At 38.1% G+C, this 18,927-nt stretch overlaps 1 protein-coding gene across 5 annotated transcripts in view; it reads right to left on the bottom strand.

The window, feature by feature from the left end:
* The window catches only part of DAB1 (DAB adaptor protein 1), a 184,246-nt gene that overhangs the window by 38,102 nt on the left and 127,217 nt on the right, over positions 1 to 18,927 (bottom strand). For 2 of the 5 annotated variants that reach the window (XM_070939510.1, XM_070939511.1), the window contains exons 7-8: positions 18,718 to 18,783; positions 12,812 to 12,871 (exon numbers count right to left, since the gene is read on the bottom strand). In XM_070939510.1, the coding sequence (XP_070795611.1) occupies positions 12,812 to 12,871; positions 18,718 to 18,783 (126 nt within the window). The remainder of the gene's footprint in view (positions 1 to 12,811; positions 12,872 to 18,717; positions 18,784 to 18,927) is intronic. The other 3 variants (XM_070939509.1, XM_070939512.1, XM_070939513.1) reach the window with 2 other exon arrangements.

Genomic DNA, 18,927 nt, shown 5'->3' with positions numbered 1-18,927 from the left:
CTTTTTCACTTCTTCTTTGTTTAAACATACCAAACTGTAAATTTAGGTAGAAAGCAAGAACCAAAACTCAATGACAAGGAATATGATTTGCATGCAGACAAATCCTAGAATCTATCTCAGAAATCTCTATGACTAGGAAACATGATTTTGACATCCTGGTTAATTCCTTCTTTTAGTGACAATGACAATGAGTTAGATAATAGCCATACATAACTTAAGGCGGTTTCATATATTGGAACGGAAAAAAAAACTAGCCGGAAAATCCGGCTGCAATTAATCCCTCTGATAATGATCAGAGCTTGAAGTTTTCCGAAAAAGTGCAATATTTCAGCCTTCAATAATCTTCATGACTTTCAGCCCCACCTTTCTAATATCCATCATGTGAGAGTGAAGGACTCTGGGATTTTTGTAAAGCTTTCTCCATGTTGCAATTAATATCTATGTGCACACAGAAAACAGTTGAGTTTTCAGAAGGTATGAAAATGTGTTCAAGTGAGCCTAAAATAGCAATTCTGCTCCCTTGAGAGGCTCCAAGTACTTTAAGAGGAATGTGAGCAAGGATCTTCATGGAAAAGAAGAATCATGAAGTCATCTGCATCTAGAAAAGAGTGTGCCCTGGATTATAATGTTCTGAACAAAAATGAAATGGCCAATCTCATTCTAATTCTCTGTTAATATGGAAAACTGAAAACTTATGAACAATGCTCCTAAAAAGCAATGCAACTAGGGTGTATAGCAGTATTTCTCTTTTAGATGTCAACATAACAATTGACGTTAAGAAAATAATGTTTAGAATGTCATGAAAAGAATAAGCACAGACAGATCACAGAACCAACTCAGAAAAGAAATGAAGCTTTGGAAATAACCTTTTGTGTGGTTCAGAGCTGGTTTCTTTTCATATTAGAGCTGAATGTGTTTCAAAAATGTTTTGGGAGAAGTGCTTCAGACATTATGCACGCATGAAGACAGCATTTCTCTATGATTAAAACAGCCCCACTTTTTATGGCTACTGTGCAAGCCTGAATAACACTTGTGGCTGCTTTAAGAAGCAGATTTATTTTAATGAGTGACTTTTAAAGCAGCTACAGTTTCTTTTCAGAGTCATGTAGAAGCCTGGAAAAGTGTGTCTACTTTGATGAATAGTAGACAGATATAGCAAGGCCTTCTTCTGAATCATTTTCAAATACACATAGCCATTGTCCATTGCACCTCTGAATTCTGGTCTCTGTAATATTTTCATAATGATGGTTTTCCCATGACTAAGTTTACTACATAATGAAATGTTTCTAACCTGCTCAGTGAAAAATTCTTTCATAGGCTGCAATAAGGAAGCATCAAAGTAACTGCAGTTGTTTCATTCTTTGGAACCATGAAGTGAAAATAGCAGGTATGGTAGAACCTTTAGAGAGCATTTTGCCTAGTTCTAATTATCATTTTAAAGGATTTTACTGTGCATAAGATTTTTTCATAAAATAATGAAAAAGGCCTTTTGTAGTCATGACATAAGCCTAAAACTGAAAATCAAGCTTGTCAGATGTTACATCTTTTCTATACTGCTCTACAGAGTAGAGAGTTGGTCTCTGACAGAAAACCACTTTCCACAGAAGAAACTAGAAGCATTTGAAATGTGGATTACAAACTGGGTTAACAAAATCACAAATGAGGAGGTGATTTGCTGCCTGGGAAAGCAAAGGGAAATCATCAAAGCCATTAAAAAGTGAAAGTTAGAATATTTTGGACATGTGATGTGACACCCAGAAAAATATCCTTCACTTAATCCTCCAGGGAAAGACTGAAGGCAAACGAGGTCCAGGAAGAAGAAGAACATTGTGGCTTCAAAAGGGACTGGTTTGGACAAAACTCACTTTTTCATGCCGCTATTGACAAAAATAGGATTGCTAACAGGTTTGCCAAAGTCCGATGACAGATATGGCACAGGAAGAAGATTTTTATTTAAAAAGAAATCCTTCGGTTTTTTGTAAGGTAGGGTAGCAAGGATGAGAAAAAGAATATTCTATATTAGCTGCTAAATGTGGGAAAACACAGAGATATGCCACACAGATAAGCAGGCTACAGAGGAAAAATGGCATTTATAGCCTGATCATTTTTAAATATTTAAACCAATGCCTGTAAGTATTAGTCACGCATCTATTTACTAAATTGTACAAAATGTATCTCAATTCTGCAGAACTTAAAAAAAGTAAGGTTTGACTCTAATGCATGCTTGTTTGACCTATATCAGACTAGTCAGCCTTGAACTCACATTCAAAGTGCTAAAAGCAAAACTGACGTTTAGTCGTGTCAATAGGATCTGATCAGAACTGTAACATTCCATTAGCACAAGACATAGCAAAGTTAAGGCTGGCCACATCCAAGAATTTTGAGAGCTGAGAAAATACATGATGACGGTATATATTAACCACAATAAAGGTATCTGATAGGCAATGAGGGTAGATTTCATTTGGCAATAAAGTTCACAGGTTAACCCTCAATTCCCGCAGGGCCCCCACCATGTGCTCTTTTTAAAGTCCCTATTTTTATTTGCAAATCTATTTCAGTAGTTGACTTAATGCTCTGTAATGCATTCAAAGCTCTGTAAAACTAAAGAATTATGTGTATTACAATTTTCTATCTTTCTGGGCAAATCTAAAAAGAAAGAAAAATTGAAAGAAATCACACCATACGGTAGATACAAAAACTAATTGTTTATGAAGAGTGGATTGCCTTTCTGAACAGCCGTGCTCAAAGGAGTTTTATCCATTGTTCTTATTCAGAACAGTTGTTTTCATTACAGTTTGGACTGATGCTCTTTTTTTCAAATATGTCCATTATTACAAGATGGTCCAAGCAGCAAATTGAGGCTTTTATCACGTGAAGCAGAAGAATGAGTATATGTGATACTTGGGCTTTACTGTCTGTTGTGTCTTTATTTTTTCTGTACCATAAACTGTTTCATCTACTGTCCCTCCCTTGCTCTTACATTTTGTGCCTCTTCTTCCTACACCAGAAGCAGGGTTCACATGGTAATAAATGGCCTTTAATCTGCAGACACTAAGATGATTCAGAACTGCTAAATATATTGATGGAAGGAAGGAAGGCACTGGTGAACAAATTCTGCAATACAACACAAGATGATCATACTGACATCAAAACTTGAAATGATCAGACTGGAAAAAATGAATGGCATATTTTCAAGGAGACGCTTCAGAGGGGTATAGCCATGTTAATTTTCTGAACAACAATAATATTAAGAGGCCAGTTAATATATCTGGATGACCAGGGATGCACAGTGTTCGTTGGTGTAAAATACAGAAGGCCTTTGAATAGTGTTCCAGGATCTTAGTTAAAAAAGTGATGGAAGGGGGTCAGGTAATTTCTTTTACTTGTCAATTTGAATAAAATAAAGCACATTTTAATTAGTCTCTATCATTAATTATTTTTTCCAGTTTTCAAAGGCAGAATGCTCAGGTCAAGGATATCTGCATTTAAATAAGATCATCATCAACCTAGGAATACAATGAATGATTTAGAGATAAAGGTAATAGCAGTGACATTTGCTTTTTAGCACGGGGTGAAATCTAAAATTTGTTACTACTGGTTCTGTGGGCGTGGCTTGGTGGGGGGGGCAATGTGACTGGGTGGTCATGGCCAACTTTTTTTTTTTTACTTTTAAATGCATTTTTTCTACAACCTTAAGAGGTTGCAGAAAAAAAAATGCTTTTGGAAGCCTCTGACGATCAGGCAACTCAGCTGGGATTACCAGAGGCTTTTAAAGGAAAGGCATTTTTTTTCCTACAACCTCTTCAGCCAAAGAGGTTGTAGAAAAAATGCTTTTAAAAGTAAAAAAAAAAAACAGCCTCTGATGATTGCGCGGCTCAGCTGGGCATGGGGGGGGTAAAGGTTCCCCTCGCACATATGTGCTAGTCATTCCTGACTCTAGGGGGCAGTGCTCATCTCCGTTTCAAAGCCGAAGAGCCAGCGTTGTCTGAAGACATCTCCGTGCTCATGTGGCCGGCATGATTAAACGCCAAAGGCGCATGGAACGCTGTTACCTTCCCACCAAAGGTGGTCCCTATTTTTCTACTTGCATTTTTTATGTGCTTTCGAACTGCTAGGTTGGCAGAAGCTGGGACAAGTAATGGGAGCTCACCCCATTACGTGGCACTAGGAATTCGAACCGCTATCGACTTTTTGATTGACAAGCTCAGCGTCTTAGCCACTGAGCCACCGCGTCCTTCATCTCAGTCTTAGAAATATACTATTGTCCTTCTAAATTCCACAAGATAAATACATTGAAATAAATTTAATTTGTATGCCCATGATCTTTATTATTTTTAAAACACTTCTATGTATATTTTTTAAAATGGTATTTTAGTGATCTCATTTTGCACTGAAATGTTTTGGCTCATCCTGAATTATTGAAAGAATGACAGTGCATTCTATTCAATACTTTTGGTAGAAATGAAATGTCATCAGCTATTTTTGCGATATACAGGTTGTTCAATGACCATTTAGGATTATGACCAGTCCCAGATGTTGACCGCTGCAGTGCCTCATAGTTATGTGATCACAATTTGTGTGCTTGGCAATCCACATGCACTTATGGCTGACTGCAGAGATGCTGCAACTGCCCCTACTCACTTACCTTCCCTATCCCCCCTGCTGGGTAATTTTGAGTACTTCTCACTCACCTGGGCCTTGGCCCTCCTTCCTTCCTTGCTATTCTCACAATCTGAGAATTGTGTTCATTTCTAAAATGGTGCCCACTTCTAGGATGGCTTCTATATAGGAAGGCTGCACATCACTTTAGCTGATTCTCTTTTGGAAAGGTGACCTTCTGAAATGCCTTTCTGAAAGAATACCCTACCAATGTGCCATGGGGCCTTTTTTCTCATGCTATTCTGGAAGTGCCTGCCATTCTTGCGATCTGTCCGGACAGCACCTCTGCAGGAAGGCTGTGTTGACTCTGTATTCTTTTGGATAGGTGATCTTTAGAAGAGATAAATGGAGCAAGATGAGATGGGGTGATGCAGATGTCCAAAGGTGTGGAATGCAGTGAGGTGGAAACATGTGCTTCAGGGGATGGAAGAGTTCCCAGGAGGCCTAGTGCAGGGCACATGTGAGCTGGGGAGGTGTTGCAGTGCGAGTCTGGGCCTGTGCCAGGCCTCCCAGGGCCTCCCCCTTGCCTAGACACCCCATGCTCTACTTAACAATCCTTTCAGTCGCTTAATGATTGCAATGGGAAAAGCCGGGATTGTACTTGTTAAACAATGTGATCATGTGATATAGTGACTGCAAGAATGTACAACCATAATTCCAGGTTTAACTGGGGTCATAAATCAAGAACTATCTGTAATTTAATCTTACACAGAACATTATTTCTGAACACCAATCAGAGACTTTAGTAGCAGATGGTAAAAATCTCCTAATATATAAATCATAAATAATATTTCAGGAAAAGTAATCATAATACATGTTTACCTCATTGTTTATTCAAACTTGTATATTGCAAACCTACAGACAAGCATGCTTACCAAGTAGTTTTGAGAAATATGGAATATAGGAACAAAGTTTTGAACTGAGATAAATTTTAATCATGAATAGAAAAATGTGACTAAAATTTTTATTGTTCTATTTTCACAGAGAGACATTGCACTACTTTCACCTCTACCCAGTAAGCTCTATGATCCTTCTTCTCAAGTGTGATGGGTCAGACTTGGGATTAGCATAGCAAATCCTGTTGCTGTAGCAAGAAACCTTCCTGCATCAATGGCCAAGAGTTTCCCAAGAAAGATACTGTAATAAGCCTGAGAAACAGCTCCTCAAAAAATTAAATTGTGGAATGCCAGTAAGATCAGAGAGATTTTAGGTGACCTTCTTTGCCTAAGGAAAAAGGCAAGTTATAAGATTCCAAGGTGGGAAAACAGGAGTATCATTAAGGAAGGAAGGAATGTATTGTTATTAGTAAAGGTTTAGCCGCAGAGAAGTCATTCATACCTTATAGAAACGTGAATGTACACCTCATTCTTACACAGTTTCTGCTTGTTAAATTTTGGTGTATCCTGCCTTTTCTTCTGGCTTATTATTGAAAATATGCTTCATTGACAAGCAAGAATGGCATAGTTGGGTTTATCAATTTAAATGAAAGTTCAGAACTAAGATGATCAACTTTTAAATACATTTGGCTAGATAGACACAGCATCGTTCATTTTTTCCTCTCCCACTAGTCCAAGTGGCAATCTGTCACAATTAAGGGTCCAGTTTTTAATGTTTTTAATTTGGTCCGGTTTGGGCGAACCCGTAGTGATAAAAACTACCGGTTCGGGTGAACTGGTAGTAAAAAAAAGCTACCGGTTCAGTCAAACCGGTAGCTAACAACCGGTTTGACTGAACTACCGGTTGAACTGGCAGTCTAAAAAGCTACCGGTTAGGGCAAACCGGTAGTTAAAAAAAGCTACCAGTTCTTCCGAACCGGTATTTCCAACGATCAGCTGTGCAGCGGGGTTTAGCTTTGCTAGAAAACAGAAATCCTGCTTTCTAGCGAAGCTAAATCATGCACCATAGCTGATCCCCCCCCTCACTGTTCTTCTTACCTTCCCAAGCCTCCTTTTGGAGCGTACTGTGCATGTGCACACATGCGCAGAGCATGTGTTTGTTGCACACTGTGCACGCAGCAAGCACGTTTGGCGCGCACTGAGCATGCAGCAAGTGCGTTTGGTGCACACTGCACATGCAGCATGCATTTGGCACGGTGCGCATGCGCGGCCAGCAAACTGGTAGCAAAATGGTTTGGATTTCACCACTGTGTGGTAAGTATTCTCCTTGACTTCACTCGTTTTATGCCTTCATATTTTCATGCTGCATGTCCCCTCCCAATAACATTGGCTGTTGCTGATAAACAAAGTGTGATGAAGAAAGATAGGAAAGGATAAAATTTTAAAGGTCCTTTTTTTTCCCCCCTTATAAATTAAAATGAACGAGAGAGCAAATGCTGTAAAAAAATAGTTTTGTTTCTTTGTGTAAATTTTTTTCAGCTGGGAATTATCACATTCATAGAATAGTCATCCAGCAAATGTTATAGAAATTCCCAGGAAAAATAAATGAATCACTAATGGGATGATAAAATGTCTGTGTGGAGTGTGGAATAGGTTTCCTGGCTGGCTTAAGCAAGTTGTTTATATTGCTGGAGGGCAATGCATGCAGATGCTACACTGAATGCCATCTGGACGCTACTTTTGAAGATACAAGAAAAGCAAAGCAAGGTAAACTTAAAATATGACAAGGGAGTATAAGCAGTCAAACACAAATGAGATACCTGTGATAAAGATCATCTAGCAACATTCAATGAAAACATATAATAATATAGGATGAAAAGAAGCTTAGCTGCTTGCTGACTGGTTGACAGACATCTGCTTTCTCTATTAAAATGCTGCTGTTGTTTTAAAAAGTGGCCTTGTGCTACACTGTGTATTGAACCATAAATAATAAACAATTTACCTTTAGAATTCATGTACTGTTATTTAAGACATTATGGCTCTCTTAAAAAAACTGTACTACTCTTAAACCATTCGATTGGTATCAGCCATAACTAGGTCAAAGATGAATCCATTTCTGCCATAGAGATAAGAAACCTATGGCATTTGCGAGGATGATAAACTGCAATTCATAGCATCTTTCATCCTTGGTTATGTTGGCTGGGTTGATGAGACCTATGGTTCAACTACATCAAAAAGGTTGATATTCCTCACTTGTTCTATAATGCATTTTTGTTTTTAAATGCGTGGAAATGTGTTTGAATGTGCAATTAATAGTACTCTATTACCAAGGAAAATCTAGATTGACAGAAGTCTTTCAGAAGACCTATACCCATTAAAATCAAAATTAGTGTGTCTTGAGTCCGAATATACTCATTTGCAGACAGAGGTAACCTTCTCTTTGTAGGAATATATGATTAATCAACTGCAGGCAAAACTGAATCAGGAAAACGGGGAATGGATAGATCTTAATATAGCACTGTGAGTCGTTTGAAAGCCTTCATAAAATTGTAAACAGATAATTTGGACATGTTGATGGGAAGATTAGGTTTTATTGTTTCTTGAGTGACAGGCTTAGTGAAAGGTATTTGTGGTTTGCCTCCTGTTGCTAAAATCCAATGACAAGCAAAACCTGACATGTGTGTATAATAGGAAGGCTTCAGGGAAAATATGAGAAACAGCTCATTAAGAAGCTTGTACCTCAGCAAGTTTTAATTTCACATGATGATAGAATATTCAGAAGATATGCAAAATATTGAAAGATGTCATTTGGTGAAATCTACTTTATTTGTTTTTGCTCACATGTATTTGAAGAGTGGGAAATTTTATCTAAGCGTCTCTCCTTGATTTGGTGTCCTCCACATATCTTGGAGTTCAAGTCCCAGATTTTAGCTGGGAATTTTGAACAATGAAGTTCACACATCTGGGTGCCAGCAGTTGGAGAAAATTTGGGTTGAAGGTGAGGGTCAAAAGGTTAAGGAAGACTGACCATAAACACAACAGGAAAATTTTCAGGAACAGCTTAAAGTTGTCTAATATCCAGAGCCAGTATAGACAACAAATCCGTTTTCTAATATGAAAATGTTTGCAGTTGTTAAATTTGTTTTCACAGCAAATAAATTTTGACATTCAGCAACAGAATAAGAAAATAGCTTTGCCAGTGCCAACTTTCCTCAAAATGAAAACAAGTACTATCTTAAATCAGCTGCACTGTTATAGGGTACAATGCATTAAAAGGAGAGAATAAGAAAGCCATTTTCTACTGATTAAGTTATTTAGGTAAAGTTATTTAGAGATTCATAGGGACAAGAGCTACTACTTAAGTAAGGGTAGCAGGGAGGCGGAGCCGGTAAGATGGTTCCGCCCCAGGCGCCTGATGGAACCTGATAGGTTCCAGATGGAGCTTGGGCCATTCCCTGAGGCTCTGGCACACGCCTCGACTGGAGACCTAGTGGCCGCCTGGGATAGGGCGGCCGCTGGAGCTCTGGACCGAGTCGTGCCTTTGCGGCCTCTGACCCGGCGCCGATCTCATTTAGCTCCTTGGTTCACTGAGGAGCTGAGGGAGTTGAAGCGCCGGAAAAGATGCCTAGAGAGCAGTTGGAGGGCCAGTCTTTCTGAATCTGACCGGACACTGGTAAGATCTCATATTAGGAATTACCTAGTGGCAATAAAAGCAGCGAAATGTAACTATTTTGCTGCTCTTATTGCGTCATCAGATAATCGCCCGGCCGCCCTGTTTAGGGTGACCCGCTCCCTGCTCCACCAGGAAACGCGGGAGGACCCCTTGGAGGGTAGAGCCGAGGACTTTGTTCAGTATCTGTATGACAAAATCACTCAGATTCGGGAAGATCTGGACTCCGACTGGGTAGTCTCAGGGGGAGGGACTGGGGCAGGTCTTGAGAATGTTATCTGGGATGGGTTTGATCCTGTGACCCCTGAGGACGTGGACAGGATTCTGGGTAGACTGAACGCGACCACCTGTTTATTGGACCCGTGTCCCTCCTGGTTAGTGCTGGCTTCTCGGGAGGTGACACGAGGCTGGTTCCAGGGGATTATAAATGCTTCATTGGGTGAGGGTGTCTTTCCTGCCGCCTTGAAAGAGGCGGTGGTGAGGCCTCTCCTCAAGAAGCCTTCCCTGGACCCGGCAATGTTGGTAAATTATCGTCCGGTCTCCAACCTTCGTTTTGTGGCGAAGGTTGTTGAGAGTGTGGTTGTGCAACAGCTCCCCCAGCACCTGGATGAAACGACGTATCTGGATCCGTTCCAGTCGGGCTTCAGGCCCGGGTACAGCACGGAAACGGCATTGGTCGCGTTGGTTGATGATCTCTGGAGGGCTCGGGACAGGGGGTGCTCCTCTGTCCTGGTCCTGTTAGATCTCTCAGCGGCTTTTGATACCATCGACCATGGTATCATGCTGCACCGGTTGGAAGAGTTGGGGGTGGGAGGCACTGTGTTGCGGTGGTTCTCCTCCTTTCTCTCTGACCGGTCGCAGTCTGTGTTGACAGGGGGATAAAGGTCGACCCCGAGGCCCCTCATATGTGGGGTGCCGCAAGGGTCGGTCCTCTCGCCTCTCCTGTTCAACATTTATGTGAAGCCGCTGGGCGAGATCATCCGTGGTTTCGGGATGGAGTACCATCAGTACGCTGACGACACCCAGCTGTACATCTCCACCCCGGATCACCCCAACGATGCCCTTGAAGTGATGTCCCGGTGCCTGGAGGCCGTACGGATCTGGATGGGGAGGAACAGGCTCAGGCTCAACCCATCCAAGACCGAGTGGCTGTGGTTTCCGACGTCCCGATATAGGCAGTTGACGCCATCACTGACTATTGGGGGCGAATCATTGGCCCCCACGGAGAGGGCTCGCAACTTGGGCGTCCTCCTGGATTCACGGCTGTCTTTAGAAGAGCACTTGACGGCCGTGACCGGGAGGATTTTTCATCAGGTTCGCCTGATTCGCCAGTTGCGTCCCTTTCTGGATCGGGACTCGTTACGCACGGTCACTCATGCCCTCGTCACCTCCCGCCTGGACTATTGCAATGCTCTCTACATGGGGCTCCCCTTGAGGAGCACCCGGAGGCTCCAACTGGCGCAGAGTGCGGCCGCACGGGTGGTAATGGGAGCGACGTGGCGCTCCCATGTGACACCTCTCCTGCGCGAGCTGCACTGGCTCCCGGTGGTCTTCCGGGTGCGCTTCAAGGTTTTGGTTACCACCTTTAAAGCGCTCCATGGCTTAGGACCTGGTTATCTACGGGACCGCCTACTACCACCAATAGCCTCCCACCGGCCAGTTCGCTCTCATAGAGAGGGACTCCTCCGGGTGCCGTCAGCCAAACAATGTCGGCTGGCGACCCCTAGGGGGAGAGCCTTCTCTGTGGGGGCACCTACCGTCTGGAATGAGCTCCCCCCGGAGATACGGAGGATCCCGGATCTGCGCACCTTCCGCCGCGCTGTGAAGACCTTTTTATTCCAGCAGGCGGGCTTGGCCTAATCTCTTCCCTTTTAAATATGTAAATTTTAATCTGTTTTTAAATTATTGGGGTGTTTTAATCTGTCTGGGCCAAAATAATTTAATTTGATTTTATCTGGTTTTTAAATTTTTTATGTCTATGTTATTTTATTGTTTGGCTGTTCACCGCCCTGAGTCCTTTGGGAGTAGGGCGGTATACAAATCGAATAAATAAATAAATAAATAAATAAATAAGTATCCTTGGATATGTAAGTCAGACAGAGTAAACTAGATAATGACACAAATTGAATTTTAAAGAATTGTCTAAGAGAGAAAAAATAGCGAAAAATGAATATAAATAAACCTGTTTGCATTGTATGTAATTAGTGCATGCTTCATTTTCTTTCCTTTTCTTAATAATTTGAGGAGAAAATATCAATTATTTGATTTGCATTTGATTTTCTCTTATAATCTTTCTTTTAAAACATTTCTCTTAATTTCTGGCAATATGAGTATTTATTAAGTTCAGAACATACTAAACTAGATCTACATTAGGCATAATGAAATCAGTTGAACAGAAGGACTAACTCATCCCATTAACTTCAATGCATCTACTAGAAAAAAAATAGTACGTCCACAGGACACTGTAGCAATGTTAGATGATGGTCTTACGTATTTCTATCTCATTGTCTGATACCAGTATGCAAATCAAGGTAGTTACATGATGATGTCATCTCGCACATTTTATCATTTGCCTCTCATATTCTATACAATAGGATTTAGAATGAACTTTAATACCAGTTAAGTGTTTATATAAGACTGTACTTTAAGGGCAAATCTATCTCTGTCCCCCACTCTTTCTCCCTCTATTACTAATTTGTTTACAAGTACCATATTTTTTGGAGTACAAGACTCACCTTTCCCCCCCACCAAAAAAGAGGGTGAAAATCTGGGTGCATCTTATATTCTGAATGTAGTCCTGCCCAGCCTCGCAAACGGAGATTTCAGAGGCTGAAAGAAGCCTCTGAAAGAAGCTTCAGAAAAAAAGTCTTAGAAATGAAGCTTCAGAAAAAAAGCCTCTGAAAGGCTTTTATCTAAAATAATATGGCAAGCAACAAAAGAAGAATCAGTAAAGGTTCTAACCAAACTAGGTTAACAAATCTGGAGAATGACACAATAACCAACACATTGGAAGAGGTTAATCTACATATTGACAGCAAAGAAAGGAGATTGAACAGAGTACAGATAGTCCTTCAGAATAAAAGTCTCTGAAAGAAGCTTCAAAATAAAAGCCTCTGAAAGAAGCTTCAGAAAAAAAGCCTTTTTCCCCCTAAAGCTCTGTTTCGGAGGCTTTGAGAGGCAGAAAAAAAAGTTTTTCCTGAAATGAAATTTCAGAAGTTTCAGAGGCAGAAAACAAAGCAAGGCACAGAACTCACACTCAACGAACCTGTTGCTAAAATTCACCTCTGGGAACAACTGATTGGGGGTAGTCCGGGAGGCCAGGTTTGGGAAGGCAGATTCATAAAAAAAATATGAGATCATATGATCCTTACACATCCCCTATTCTTTGATCTGTTTCTTGTTCCAATTTTATCCAAAATAGTATATGCAACAATAGTCTCCCTGCTCATCCAAAAAAGTAAGATTAATATAAATCAATTGTTGGAATGAATATTCTTCTGTACGCTCAAAGTAAATATGGCTTATATAAATAAGGAAGTGCTGCAGAGGTATTTTAAGCCTCGCTGGGATAACTCTGCTAGAGTAATTTTTGAAAATCTAAAATTTTGGGAAAGAGGTTTCATCTATAAATATATTATATACTTACACTTACAGGTTGACTTTTTGGCACATCATAAACACCTTCTTTCTTTTGGCTAGTAGGAACCTGTGGAAAGAAAAATATAATTAGGATCAACTTGAAAAGTACTGGAAGCTCTTATTGGAAGTTTAATGGATGATATATATGACTCTGGAATCTGAAACAGACATGTTTTTATAATGAATGAGATGAACGTCTTTTTTCCATAGTTCTTTGAAATCCACTTTGTCCTTATACTAGCCTCCATCTTATATTATCATGGCCATATGTCTTGAATCTACTATCTAGTACCCTAGGATTAAATTTTAAAAAAGGGCTCCTTCACAACAAATCTGTAAGTTTGCACAAAAGCAGAATTAGTATCTTGTAATATTGTACTATTTCTTATATTATATTTTTTCCATGTAGAGTTTGTGTATCTAGTCCCAATCCATATTTGTTACTCTAATTTATTATTTGGGAAGAGAAAGGACTTGAGCAATATGTGAAGCTTCTAATTGTAGGTACCAATGACTGTTAGACTACGAAATGAGTATTTCGTAGAAAAGATCTGAGTCTTTTACTTTGTTCATATCTGCTCTGCATTCGTTAGAAACTGTTTTTCTTCCCCATTTGAGGATGAATAATTAAAGAACTTTGGTGGAATCAATAAAAGAGATGTTTTTGAAACTTGTGCATTTTCTTGATTTCTTGTCCTTCCAATGAATCCTTATTCCACTTGGTTCCAATTGCTCTTTTCTGTTGCAATGTATTCATTTGCAGCCTAATACTTTCTAGAAATTAAGTGTCATTTATTGGTGCTACTGTTTAGTTTCTTTAATGTCTTGTTAGACTTTATTTGTATTGGCAGCATTACCTTTCTCTCATCTCACTTTTTCTGACCTTAATTATTAATTTGGTTTTATATTTAATCAAGTTCCATGTAATCTTTTTTTAATACTAGCAGGTATGTTATTTATTTGAATATGTACTCCAATACAAGGTTTAACTATCTGGTATGGAGACTTTTTATTTAGTGTTAGGAGTACATATCATGTTACGAGAGGATTTTTATATTACTTTATACCTATATTATAATGCAGACAATATATACTACTATAATAATCTAGTGCGATACACTGTATGTGTATATCTGAAACAGAATTCAATGTCTAGTTGAGGTGAATTGTGTCTTATGAATACACCTTCTAAATTATGAGAGAAAAATTGTATACAACATTAAGAGAGGAAAATAATCAAGACATTAGATTGTTCTTAACTTGAGAACTGGAAAATGTTATTATCTATTGGGTAATAGCAGAAAAGTCAAGTATCAGAATATATAGAAATTTTCCCCTAGTCATTCAAAAGATGCAGAATATCTCATTTTAAACATTTGTATTTCAAATACTTTCCTTATTTCTATTGTCCCTTTCATCAGAATTTCTCAGATTCTAATTTTAAGATTACAAATGCTTTAGAGTTACAATATCTATTGGACACAGTAGGCCAAGGCAAGTACCAGCTTTGACTTATACTGTTCAAGAACAAAGTTATTACACGCAATGTGTATTATCAGTTTATAAATAATAAGTAAGTTCTTTTCAGATTGTTTGAAAGTAGAAAGGAAATTCCTTATTGTACTGTCAACATTTTATAACACTCATAGTGTTGACAGCTACTTTGTCATGGAAGACTGGATTGCAAGCGCTATGGTACATTTCTACTTTGCCTTTTCGTTCTTAAGAAGAGGTATTTCTGTCTCACTTATGACTATATTTAGTAATTCTGCTCTCCATCATTTGAGTTGCTTACAAAATGAAAAGATTTTTTTTCTATTCAGATTTTTATCTCAACTCTAAAGTGTATTCACATATGCTTAATTGGGTGCTTAACTGAAGGAAAGAAAAAGCAGCTATAAGTGACCAAATGGGATAGTTTTATAAATTGAGCTTCTTTTAGGTCAAGTAAATGTTGTAAATTTACTGATATTTTATCAACGCATTAGATAATTATAAAATAAAAATATGATGTAAAAATAATAAAATAATCACAGAAATGGAAATTAAAATGCCCAAAATATATCCACAGCACTGAAAATTTAGTCAGTTCTATAATTGCATTTTCTACAACTTGCCCAGGATGTATTAACTACTGCTAGCTTTAACTTGACATAATGCAGTAAAAAGCTCATGATTACAGACATGTTTATTCCTACAAGCCATACACATTTTATACTAATAATGCAAAGTTGACTCAGTTTGTTAAACTAGCTAATATCTATTCTCATGTCCCCAATCATAAAAGCATGAGACAAAGAGAAAACTCTTTATTTAAAACTGACTACATGGACAACTTCTAACACCTTTTTAAATAAAAAATAATAATCTCTATGGAAAAAGCTTCCTGGAGATTATCACCTTGATATTGTAGAAAGGAAAGGTAGTTTTAGGGACCCAGAGAGTGATGCTAGTAGAAATGGAAGGACTATCTTTTCTGGTAAGGTCAAAAGGGGAAAAGTGATGTTAATGTTAGGCTTTTTATATCAATGATAATTCACAACCGGGATGAAGCCAGCAGGGGCTCTGCAAGTATGTAGGAAATTGACCCATGGAGACTGTACTTGCATACTAAAATTTGTAAGGCAATAGCAAACCACTTCTACATTGTTATCAAGAGAACCATGTTGGGCTGAAACGTTTAGAGAAGCTGACATTAGAGGATCAGATACTTGAGGTTAGACATTATTTCTCTAGTTACTGGGGAAGAATTCTGACATTCTTTGTGCAGACTAAGGCTTTAAATAAATTTGACAACAGAGAGTGCCAATGTTGGGGGAAAAAATCTCATTTTATAAGGGCACCTGCAGTTTGAACCAGAAATGTAAGAACCATGAACCAAGAAAAATTCGAAATTGGAAATGAAACCTATTAAATTAAAAGCAAATGAGTGAATTTATGTTAAGCAGAATGGGTTATTCAAATCGGATGATTACATACTAAATTTCAAGGGTGCTATTACAACGTTAGAAACATATAGTATTGCTAATGAGTGTTAGAATTTAAGCATTGGTAAGTAGAGGCAGTAGAAGTAGAAATTATAGATGGAGTATGAAAGAGATATGTTGTAGGAAATGAAATGAAGGAGAAAGACTATACAGTAATTTTGCAAAAAGGGTATTTCCAACCTTAGTTTCAGGAGCATGAACTGAGACTCTACATGAACTGAGACTCTACATAACTGAATGTACAATATCAGAAATAAATTGACCACATAATACAAAAAAAGATGATGGAGAAATGCAATCCAGTGAGCCAAAATCCAAAATTGTGGAACAAACTGCAGATTTATAAAATATAGATTGAAGGACAAGAATGTAAGATCAATTTAAAAAAACAGTACACTGAATTTATTTTATTTATCAAATTTAGAGGCCATCCATCTCACCCTCAGAACAACTCTTGGCAGGCTGATGTAATGGGGAGAAGATGGTTTCCCAGATAACCTGGTCCCATGCCATCTAGGGCTTTAAAGGTCATAACCAACACTTTAAATTAGATCAGGAAGCAGATCAGCACCCAATAAAGATTATTTCATTTTTCACAATGAAGAATGAAAGAACTGAATTTGGAGAAACAAAGTGGTTCAGGAAAGATAATAGGGTGACACAGGGTGCATAGTGCTTTCACTGATTTATCTTGAGCAGCAAATACATTATAGAATTAGAAGGATTAGAAGAGGTGTCAGATGGAATAAAAATCGAGAGGCGGAACTGCTAACAATCTCAGATATACAGATGATACTTTTTGTTAGCTTAACGTGGTTTAAGAGCTGATTTTGAAAGTGAAAAATCTGGGTGAATGTTAAATTTTAAAAAGCCAAGATAATGCCAGCAAATATACTTAGTGAACCTAGAGTTGATAACGAAGCAAGGGTAATACATAGTTTTGGTTTCAGAAATAAATAAAGAAAATATTCTGAACAAGTAAAGATTTATTCTAGGAAGGGAAGCAATGGCAAAACTTAAACAATATCATGAAGAATATTAATATTTTTATCATTGTCAAGGTCAGAACAGTTAAAACAATGGTCTTTTTACTGGAAATAGATATGGTTGTGAAAGCTAGACATTGACAAAGAAAAGACAAAAATCTACTTCAAATTATGGATTTGGAGACTGTTCCTAAGAGTATGATAGGTTGTTAGAACTACTCAATTGATCATGGGCCAAATAAAGACAGCTTAAATTTCAAATGAGATGCAAAGGAATTATGAACTAGAAAAAACAATTATGGTTCACAATGTTGTGAGAAACAGAAAAAGAATCAGATAAAACTGGATGACACAATAAAAGAAATCATATTATTTTCTCTTTATGCAATCTCCAGAGTAAGGCCTAATTCAGTGGTATTTAAATAACTAAATCTGGAAAACCTGGGCATAAACAGAATAATTATTGTGGATCTATAAGCAAAATGATTTTTTTAACCGTTTGTTCACCTTTAGAAAGAATTCCAACTGCAGAAGTAGTTATGGGCAGATTTCATTACCTCTCTCCACCATGAACTCCATTTGTTACCAACATGTTTTCCAGTGCAATTCAAGATACTGGTTCTCAAATACAAAGTTTTACACAGTATTAGGTCTTATTACTGTCTATTTCCTATGGCTTTGTCCATCTGTATGAGCAGACAGAGTTGGCATGCTCCAGGTGTCATAGATTAAACTGTGTTATTAAGAAGGACACAGGAAAGCTTGTAGCACTTTCCCTCAGGAACAGCATCCCACCAGAGATTAAAATAGTTTATTCTTATCAGCTTTTAAATGAGCATTGAGAAACTGGTTCCTTCCCAAACTTTGGACTAAGGTGATTGTCAGGCTCCTTTAGTTGGGTGTTGTACGAGAAGGAGGGCTTCTAAGCCACTTTAGAAACATTTCATTAACACATATAAACAAATAAATAAAATCATAACAAATGTTACTGCATAACTGGTAAACGTTCAAATGCAAAAAGGCAATAATAATTCTTGTAGCAAAGGAAAGGTATTATACAATCAAATAAAGTTCCACGAAAGCCTATACTTCTTATGATTAATAAAACCTGTTAGTATTACATAGGGCTTCCAAAATGATAATTGTAGCTAGAATTCAGGAATAGAAAGTTCCCTTTATTCTTAATTCTGTTAAAAGAAAATATTGCAACTCTAAATCTGGTTAAGTCAAAATAATTTTATGTAATTATGGATATAATGTGGATTCCAACAATCATGGGTCAATTTGGCAACTACTCTCTCTCTCTCTCTCTCTCTCTCTCTCTCTCTCTCTCTCTGTGTGTGTGTGTGTGTGTGTGTAGGCTAAACTTTTTAAAATACTGAAGAAAGACATCCTAAATGATACAAGTAGTCCTCAATTTACAACCATTCATTTAATGACTGTTTGAAGTTACAACGGCACTGAAAAAGTGACGTATGATCATTTTTCACACTTATGACCATTGCAACATCTCCATTATCACATGATCAACATTTGGACACTTGGCAACTTGCTCATATTTATGACAGGGTCATAAATATCCTAGGGTCACCTTTTGTGACTTCTGACAAGCAAAGGGCACATTCACTTTACAATTGTGCTATTAACTTAATAACTGAGTGATTCATTTAGCAACTGTGGCAAGAAAGGTCGCAAAATGGGGCAAACTCACTTAACGACTGTCTCCGTCAGCAACAGAAATATTGGGCTCAATTGAGGTTGTAGGTTGAGGACTATCTGCACTCTACAAATTAAATCCAAAACCTGTACAAGTATGGAATGGAATTTATGACTTTAGGAAAAAATAAATGAGTTTAAAATAAACTTTACATATTTTACTCTACAAAATATGCTTGATGATTACTGGAAGGAACAAGAACACAAATGTACAAATTTTATACCTGATAAATGTTTTCTTCTGTTTCAGGCTCACGAATTGGCTCATGTCCAGCCTCAAACACAATGTACTATTACATCAGCAGCAAAAGAAAAAGGTCAGAGGTGAAAAAGAAAGGAGAAAAAGGCAGTTTTGAACTTTAGAAGAAATAACCATCAGCAGTAAAGGAACAGCAGTATAGGTTGACAAAAGAGCAACTTTCTTTTTCTCTAAA

The sequence above is a fragment of the Pituophis catenifer genome, unplaced genomic scaffold, assembly GCF_029215685.1.
Source record: "Pituophis catenifer annectens isolate HBS135680 unplaced genomic scaffold, rPitCat1.0.hap2 SCAF_3, whole genome shotgun sequence".
Lineage (NCBI taxonomy): Eukaryota > Metazoa > Chordata > Lepidosauria > Squamata > Colubridae > Pituophis > Pituophis catenifer.
Note: the sequence above shows the minus strand (reverse complement) of the source record. Positions and strands in the feature narration are given on the sequence as shown.